At 59.4% G+C, this 9,309-nt stretch overlaps 1 protein-coding gene across 3 annotated transcripts in view; it reads right to left on the bottom strand.

The window, feature by feature from the left end:
• The window catches only part of ARHGEF10 (Rho guanine nucleotide exchange factor 10), a 58,508-nt gene that overhangs the window by 3,622 nt on the left and 45,577 nt on the right, over window positions 1-9,309 (bottom strand). For all 3 annotated transcript variants that reach the window (XM_065946584.1, XM_065946586.1, XM_065946587.1), the window contains 3 exons: window positions 8,828-8,970; window positions 3,386-3,560; window positions 96-218 (listed from right to left, as the gene is read on the bottom strand). In XM_065946584.1, the coding sequence (XP_065802656.1) occupies window positions 96-218; window positions 3,386-3,560; window positions 8,828-8,970 (441 nt within the window). The remainder of the gene's footprint in view (window positions 1-95; window positions 219-3,385; window positions 3,561-8,827; window positions 8,971-9,309) is intronic.

Here is a 9,309-nt window from a genome sequence, read left to right as displayed (position 1 = left end):
CATTAAGCGAAGACACAGCTGGACACAGACGGTGGGCTCAGTGAGCGTCCAGGACAGGAAGAGGCCCCAGAGGCGCAGACGCGCCGTGCACTCACCGGTCACCTTGGGGATTCCCTGCAGGCGTGGGACTGGCAGGGCCACCACGACGCCCAGGCTGGTGCCCACCATCAGCAGGCCGTGGCAGACGAGCAGGCTGGTCACAGACAGCCGCTGGTGCCCTGGACGGAGGGACAGGAGAGCTGGTGCCCACAGCCCACGCTCCGGGGAAGGGGTCCCGGGAACTGCCCAGAAACACTGCAGACCCCCCGAGTGCTCCCCGAGCCACACCTCCCGGGTGGGCGGGCGTCGCCAGAGCCCTAAGCTCACAGGGCAATGCTACAGCCAGATGAGGAAGACCCCGAGGGGCGGGCGCGTCCCGGCTGCACTCAGGACCATGTAGCAGTGGCCGAGGGACAATTCGAGCACGACCTCCTCAGGATCATGCAGCAGTGGCCGAGGGACAATTCGAGCACGACGCTCTTGGCACTGCTGGGCCGGCGCTTCCAGAGCCGAGCGCATCCCCCAGAGCTGTCCAGGGAAACCATCCACTTCCAGGCAGAGCCGCACATGTGAACACATGCACACGCACACGCACACGCACACCAGACAGCGGCCTTGTGCACCAGAGCCCACTGCACAGGTCAGCAGAGACCTCAGTGCGGGACCGGCTCCCAGGGAAGGGACACGACTGAGCGCTGCACGGAGGCCCTGCGGACAGGAGACCCCTGTGGTCTGGGCAGCTCTGGGAAACGCTGAGACGAGACACGGCAGTCCCAGGGAGGGCCACCCCTCCGCGACCCTGCCCCCAGCAGCAGCGCCTCCAACAGGAGCTTGGCCGGGCGGCCGTCTGGCAGCTCCTTTCAGCGCTGAACTCAAGCGCGAGACCAGCCGTCCAGGCTGCTCCCGGGAAGCCAGGTCACTTCAGAACAGCTGGATCCTTCTGTTCCCCAGAAACGAGTCATTTCCAGCTTCTCTGCATTTGACCTGAAGTTCCCCTTAGATAAAGTGTGAAAATGAACGGTCTAAACACAAAAGTCAAAGGCAGGTCAGCAGGTCTACACAAGTCACTTTTTGATTACTTTTGCAGCAACAACTACCACCAAACTAAAAGAACAGCTACGGAAGCCAAAGATCTAGCTTTACTTCTAAACACAGGCATGTGACTGATAAAAAGCCAGTGTATGAAGTTCCCAGGAATCCTGAACGTGTGCCTGTGGGGGCGGCTGGGGCTCTAGCAATACTTAGGACCTGCATGTCTGCCTACACCTCAGTCTGTTCCCTACCTTACAATAGTCACTCTTGAGTCTGGTTTAAGTTGCTGAATTCCCTTGTGATGTGGTTGATGGTACTTAGAAAAGTTACAGTGACTTTTTGATTAGATAGAAACGTGGCCGTTTCATTTGGTGGTGTCACCCCTGGAAGGGGCTGTGTTTGCTGCTTGGGCAGTTCGAAGGCCGATCTGATGCAAGTTCTCAGCAGGCTCCACCTGCATGCCTGCCCTGGAGACAGCAGGAAACAGCTGCATCCTGCTGTCCCTTGTGACCCAGAGGACGCGCCACCCTCTGAACCTTGGCCAGAACTCCCCACCCACAGAGCAGAGCTGGGAAGACTGACCGGCTACCCTTGCGAACGTGCATGCTGACCCAAGGTGCCCATCTGACCCATCCCCCATCTGCTGAATCTAACGCGTTTTATGGCAAAGATACGGTGCTAACGGTGCTCAGAGTGAGCTCCAGAGAGGACAGAAAGAGGCAGCTCAACACGCAGACCCGGCCCACAGGGGAGCCGGCCAAGCCCCCATGAACTAAACAGGTCATCAACGCTGTGACAACCAAAGGCCTGAGTTACAGTATATTTTTTTTCCCAACTCTTATTCCTCTGGCCTGGAAAATCTTCGTCTCTAGAACCTACTGGAATTGCACATTCTGAGGGAGAGAGCACGAAAGGACAGTTTACGTGTTACTGCCATTTCTGCATAAAAAGTAAAACCCACTGGGGCGGCCTCAGGAACACAGCTGTAGAATGAGGCTCACTCACGCGTGTCTGGGGTGATGGGAGCCCGGCGACCTGCAATGCCACGGGCCCGTGGGGCGCAGATGCACTGACTGAAGGTCTGAGTGTCAGGCACTCACTGTGCACCACTGGCCCGAGGGTAAGACGATTCAAGACGTGACGCGAGAGGGGGTCCCTGCTCTGGGATCACCGGTGCACCAAGAACCAGACCCGCGGCAGAGAGCTGTCTGAGCATCCTGGCACCGCCGTCGGTGTGGCCGCAGCCTCATGCCGGCACACCTGAGTTCTGCTCTAACTTCCACCTTCCTCACAGCCCACCAGGCCTGGCGGCTCCAAACCCGGGAGTAAAATACGAGATGCAGACAGAGCACGAACCCCTGGGTATCGCCCAGCGTGTGAGGATGTCTCACACAACACGCTGACATGGAGCCTGCGCCAACCAGAGGCTCCACCTTGATGGGCCGCAGCTCAGGAGGAAAAGACCCAGGCCTGGTGTGGGTGCGGCGGGCAGGGGAGCAGGCACTGGCCTGTGACAGCGGGCAGGGCCTTGTGGGTCCTGAGCCCGACGGCAGGAGCCACGCAGGTGGGCGAGATGCAGGGCGTTAGCCAGGGGCCGGGAGGGGGAGAGAGCGAGATAGGGCCCGCCCGCAGCCCAGCGCACACGGGCCACTCCCCCATGGGGAGTTGGGGCTGGGGCGCCTGGGGGCCCACACAGATCCATTCACACCGCGCAGGGCGGTCTCTGCTCCACCAGGAGAGGCGGCCCATGTGGGGAAGTACACGACATGCCCGAAGTGTGAGCGTACTTCCAGAAGGCCCGCGGAGACACACACACGTGCCAGGCAATGCACGTACATACCAGCTACATACATGTACACACTTATACACAAGGGCCATGTGCTGATACATGACAAGCATACGTGTGCAACAGCCACATGCCTACACACACACACACACACACACACACCCATGCGGCCCCCACGCCCCCACTCTGCATGCTGGCTGCTCTGAGTCCTGCTGTGGGAACACCCACCCTCCTGGGGCTGGTGGAGTCCAGGGGGGCCACCCTGTGACCCCCCCCACACCCTCCAGACGGTCTCCCCGTCCTCCACTTTTCCACCTCACGTCCTGCCCCCCATCCCGGGGCCACCCTGTAACCCCCCCCAGGTCCCCCACACCCTCCAGCTGGTCTCCCCCTGTCCTCCGCTTTTCCACCATAGGTCCTGCCCCCCACACCGGGGCCTGCTGACCACGAGGAACAGCCCGTGACCCTCGGCTCTGGCTCTGAGGGCGCCCTGCTGCGCCCGCGCCCCAGCCCTGGGGAAGACCCCACCTGGCAGCATGTGGTGGACGGGGGTGGCGATGTTGACGTCCTGCAGGTGCTTGAGTGTCTCCGTGTGGAACAGGCGGAGCGTGGACCCCGAGGTGAAGGCGACCCAGATGCCCACGCCAGCAATGGCCATGTGTGAGACCACCATGCCCTCTTCCTGGTGGGCCTCCAGCTGGCCCTGCGGAGATGAGGGAACAGACATGGCGGGGCGTCGGGTGCTATGCTGAGTCTCGGGGGGCCTGTCGTCCCCCCACCCGTGTGTAGTGTCCAGCCGGCGCCCCAGACCTCACCTCCCGTCAGCCACCTGCCACATGGGTGTCACCCAGACCCATGGGCACACGCGTGTAGACCCATCAGCCCCAACCTGAAGGGAGGGAGGGGCCGCGCTGCCCGTGAGGAAACCCCTCTGCGTCCTGCCCTCTGGTCCCTGCTCCGTCTGATAGGGTCCCCCCAAGCCTCTAGGCTGAGCGTGCCCCCACCTCCATCCTGACCGCCCTGCTCTGCAGGGAACCCCGGGGGGACCCCTGCACCCTGTCCCCATGGTGGACGGCTGCGATCACTGCCAGGGACTGGGGGGCAGGCGGGGTGAGGTAACAGCATGCCCACAGAAGTCCTCTTAGTCCAGAGTGGATCACAATCCCGCCCCACTCCCCGCCCTGCAGAGAGGTCACTGAAGACCCCGTAAGGGTAGACAGCAGGCTCAGACCATCCTGGGGCTGCTCCTCAAGCGCTGAGAGCAGGGAGCGCTCACCACCCGCGACACGTGCACCATCCTCGCACACACAGGAAGGGTGTGCTGGCAAACCTTCCCGCCGCACCCACACCGCCAGCTGGACTGGAGGTGGACCTGCGAGCGTGCTTTCAGTCAGATGGGGATTCCGTTCCAAGGCATCACACCTCATCTTAAGTGAAGGTGGGCTCGAGCGACTTGGGGGACTCCGGCACCGCCGAGATCCCAGAGCCACAGTGCTGGCTGGAGCACGCAGTTCTGTCGCCACCATGTGCCAGAGCCACACGTTCCCTCCGAAGGCAGGCACGTGCATGTGCGCCTCCCAGCCTCCCCGATAATCGCACATGCAACTTAAATGTGTCAGCGGGCTGGGCCGGCGTCGCGGTCAGGAAGGTGCCCCGAGTCCTCGGAGAGGCTCTCCTGAGTGCATGCCGGAACCTCACAGTCCCCTTTCTGGGGAAGGACAACCTGGGCTCCAGCAGCAGCACGGGGGCTCAGCTTCCCCACACCGTCTGTGGTGCTCATCAGCACTCCTTTGCTGCCACTGCCATCTCCGTGGGGGTGATGGTATCTCGCGGTCGCTTTGGTCTGCGTGTCCCTGAGGACTAACGATGCTGTGTGCCCTTCCCTGCGTGCGCGGGCCATCTGGGTATCTTCCCTGTGGAACAGTCCGTGTAGAGCCTCGGTCCACTCCTGGACCGGGCTGTTCCTCCTCCGCCTGCTGAGCTGTCGGTTATGTAAGCCGTTTGCTGTGCGTCCTTGGCAGGTCTGTGACTGGTCTGTCAGTATGTCCTGCCTCCCGAGGGTCGGCTTTCACTCTGTAGGCAGCCTGTGGAGCGGCTGGGCTGCCCCGTCCACGGTGTCATGTGACAGACACAGCCTTTCCCTCCTGACAGGCCTCGAGGGGGTGGTTTCCATCCTCTCTTCTGTGTACCAGCGCAGACCCCTCGGGAAGCCCAGACGGGGCTGGAGGAAGCGGGCGCCCCGGGTCACACCCCACCGGCCCGCGTGCGGAGACTGACCTCCCGTGTCCGGTCACCTCCAAGGGAGACCCCGGGCAGGAGAGCGGGGCCGCCCTGGAGAGGAACAGGGCGCCGCGGGGCCGTCTCCGTGCTCCTGGAGCCTGAGGGAGCTCCGTGCCCGCTGCCCTCTGGTGGCCGACTGTCTCAGCATCATCGTCATCACTGAGGCTTCTGCAGAGAGCCCGGAGGCCGGTCTGCGGAGTCCTAGGGCCGCATTCTGCGGTAACGTTCTCAGTGCATCTCCCGCAACCAACCTCACCCCCTCCCCTCAACGCCTCTCAGAAAATCCTCTGAGAAGACAGACTTCCTCACATCTGGTCTGTGTTTAAATCCCCGCCCGCCCGCTGCCTCCGGAGCACAGCATGGGGCTCAGGGTCACGCGGCAGCCGGTTCCGGAAACAGCCGAGTGCACCGCCTCGTGGCTGCGGCCTCCGCCTCACCAGCCCTGCCCAGGCGGGTCGGGGCAGGGGCCATGCCCCCCAAGCCCTTGACAGGCCAGAGGCTGACAGCCCACGAACCCCAGTGAGGCCTCCACGCCCCAGCCCAGCCTATGCCCCTCGCGTCCCCACGCCCGCACTCAGCCCATTTCTGGGCCAAAAGGGCCCAGAACCGCCTGCTCAGGTCCTGACACGCATCAGCCCTGCCCTGGGACACTGTGCGTCCTTCCTTCTGGGGAAGCCCGCCCCCTCTCCCAGACAGGGCCGCTTTGGAGGTCTGTGACCCGCAGGGCCAGGTCCCTGCTCAGAGGACACCTGCCTTGTGCGATGCCTGACAGCTGGCATCTCAGAGGCAGGACGTGGGGCCCGGCAGAGCCACAGACGTCCTCACCCGGACACGTCCCCAGGGCTGGCGGCCAGCGGCGGCCCGTGAGTCCTCCCCGTGTGCCTGCTCTGCATGGCACCTGCAGGTGGGGAGCGCAGGACCCTGCTCTGCTACGGGACGGATGATGCGAGTGAGAGCTTGACTCAGGACGCTTGGCCTGCCTCCCGCTGTCTCAGAGGCTTGGTCTTCTGTTTGAAAATGGGAAGTTTGGGCAGCAGGGCACCTGAGTCCCTGTCCACCATGAAATCGTGAGGCTCCAGACTCCAAATGCCTCTGGGGGGGGCAGGGTCCCGACCCTTACTGGGTGTCTCAGAACCGGCCCACCCATGGGCTCAGGCCTGTCCCCAGTGTGCCCTGCGTTCCATCTTTCTACAGAATGACAGGAATTTAACTCGGAAAAGAGGCATCAACTCAGGAGACACTCCACTACCTTAATAACTTATCCGTTTCGGTCTTCCTGTTTTCCTCTTCAACATCAGGGGTAGAAGGAGAGCTTTTTCTCCTTCCTCTCTGTCTGCAGTCAGGAGCACGGCACAGTGCAGAAAATCAGGAGGAAGGAAGAACAGGCCTTAAGGTAAACAGCTCCAGCAAGAAACTGAGACTGAATTAAACCGCGGCCCCAAGACACAAAGCTACATGGAAAGCACCCGCAGAGCCCGGAATGTCCCGCCTGCTCCCAAACGGCAGGCTACCTTCCAAGCTGCGGCCATGTTCCCAAAGCGCGACGTTTTCCTAAAAGGCATGAAATGAGTCCCAGAAAGGAGGCTCTCGTAGTTGGGAAGGAGGAAGAAGCCTGACCCCCAAATCCAGGTGACGCAGCTCCATTTCACATGCTGGGCGTCACGGTTCCCCGTCTGCTCTCCCTGACCCGATGGCGGGCAGGCAGGGAATTCTGTTCCCGCGGCACTGGGCACGTGGCCCGCCCAGGGCAGCACCATGACACTGAGCTGCCCTGCAGCCCCACCACCCCACCTGCAACCAGCCCAACCACTGCTGAGCAGAGGTCACTGCAAGGACACTCACCTGCCGCTGAACCTCAGACACCCTTTCCTTCCGAATGTATGCCCTACCTCACCACCTGCTTGACCCAACCCAGAAAGAGTGTAGCCTCGTGACCCTCATGGGTCCTACTGCCACGGCACCACTCCTAGCAGCAGCCCGCATCAACCCTACACCACCGCCCCCCACCAAAGAGGGTGGAGACCACCGTGATTCAGATCTCTAAAGCTACACCAACAGCCCACTGTGGTCCCCCTGCACAGAACCACGGGACATATTACATATTTTAATAATAGAGTAGACTTTGCTTCTGTCTATATATCTACTCATCTTGGTACTAAAATTGCAGAAAGGAGGCTCTTACTTAAATCCAAACATACTATTTCTGAGTATCCAAGGTTTACAGCATACACACTGTCTGGAATTTGTGGATGGAATATACTCTGATGGTTATAAGGTCGTACTGTTGTGTTAGCATGGAATTGCCCTGGTGGTGGCTACAGAAACCATCATTCTGGCTTTGGTATGAACTTATGACAAAACTAATGCGCTGGTTTTGGAGAAATGTCCTAAAGCAGCGGTCCCCAGCATTGTTGGCACCGGGAGTGATTTCATGGAAGACAATTTTTCCACGAGTGGAGGGGGGAATAGTTTGGAATGATACATGTGCATTACATTTACTGCGTGCATTACTCCTATTATCACACCAGCTCCACCTCAGGCCAGCAGGCACTAGACCCTGGAGGCCGGGACCCCTCTTTCAATGAAAGGTTGCTATCTCACTAGTCCTTCTGCGTGAAAAGAAAGCGAAATACGACCGCCGTGCAGTGTGGGGCTTAGCTGGGATGTGAACTCTGACTCTCACGAGCTCACTGAGAAGGTGACGCTGCTAGGGTGCGCGGCGGGGAAATGTGGTTCCAGCAAGCGGTCACCGCGCTGATGAGTCCCCTGCGCAGGTGCTGCGGTCAATGACTTACTTCTTCACGCTCCACTGAGGGTGTCTTACTACCCTGAGGTACAAGAAGTAAGAAGGAGAAGATGCGCAGAAGCAGAAACAAGTTACTACACAGACGCTGGGCAAGGACTCCCTTGGAGGTCCAGTGGTTGGGACCCAGCGCCTTCACTGCTGCAGCCCTGGCTTCAATCCCTGGTAGTGGAACCACAATCCTGCAAGCCGTGCGGCACAGCCAAGTAAAAAACAGGAAATACCGAGCAAAGCCAGGTTTGTCTCCTGCCTCTGCTCTTGCCATCAGTTCCGTCCCCTCTCCTGTGGAGCGCTGACCCTTTGCCACTTGAGGAGGCTCTGTCCTGCAGGCCTGGGAGAGGTCACGTCAGAAATATACGGAGGAGCAATTTGTGGTCCAATGGCCAGCACACCCCACTGTCTGCACCTTGTAAGTCTGTGGCTTTGTTTGGGCTCTAACGTCCCTCCGTCCACAATGTCTCCAGGGTAAAGAGTCGAGGTCTGAGACCCAGCTCTGATTTCTCCAACACCTGTCATCTCTACTGAATAAAGGCGTTTACCGCACTGACATGAAACACCTCTTCAATCAAGCACTAAGCCTCCATATGTCCATGAAGACTTCCCACTATGTTCCTACTGAACACATTTTTTAAAGTAACATTAACACTAATTAGCAGGTACATGATACATAATTATCCCATGGGTGTGGCTGGAAAAGGGCTGTGGCATCCTCGAGTTAATCCTTCCCATACCAAAGGATGAAGGCTTTCCCTTGAGCGCAGGGGCCGCAGGCAAGACGCTGCCTGAGCTTTCTGCAGGCGAGGGGTGCTCCTCAGCCACGCCTGGGAGGTCAGTGCACTGGTGCTCGGCGTCTTTCCCACACGGCGTGGCCACTTAAAACGACTCACCTCCACAGCGAGAGTCTCCACACTAACGATGGAGACTTGGCCGCCAGACGCCGCCCACAGCGTGTCTTCCATCAAGAGCAGACTTCGAACTGGGAGGACGCCTAACTTAATCACCGTCTGAGGCTCGGAATTCCAGGCTCCATCTTAGAAGAAAATATTTCTTTCAATTTCATTCAAATTCAGTTTCTCAAACTGACATTTCTTCAAAGACACATAGATGGCCAATGGGTACATAAAAAAATGCTCAGCATCACTCATCATCAGGGAAATATAAGCCAAACCTACAGTCACACCGGTCAGAATGGCCATCACCAAAAAGACAAGAAACAACAAGTACTGGTGAGGATGCAGAGAAAAGACAACCCTTGTGCAGTGCTGCTGGGACTGTACGCTGGTGCAGCCACGGTGGAGAACAGTATGGAGGTTCCTCAGAAAACTGAAAAGAACTACCATACGCTCCAGCAACGCCACTGCTGGGCATG

This window comes from Muntiacus reevesi, chromosome 10, assembly GCF_963930625.1.
Source record: "Muntiacus reevesi chromosome 10, mMunRee1.1, whole genome shotgun sequence".
NCBI lineage: Eukaryota > Metazoa > Chordata > Mammalia > Artiodactyla > Cervidae > Muntiacus > Muntiacus reevesi.
Note: the sequence above shows the minus strand (reverse complement) of the source record. Positions and strands in the feature narration are given on the sequence as shown.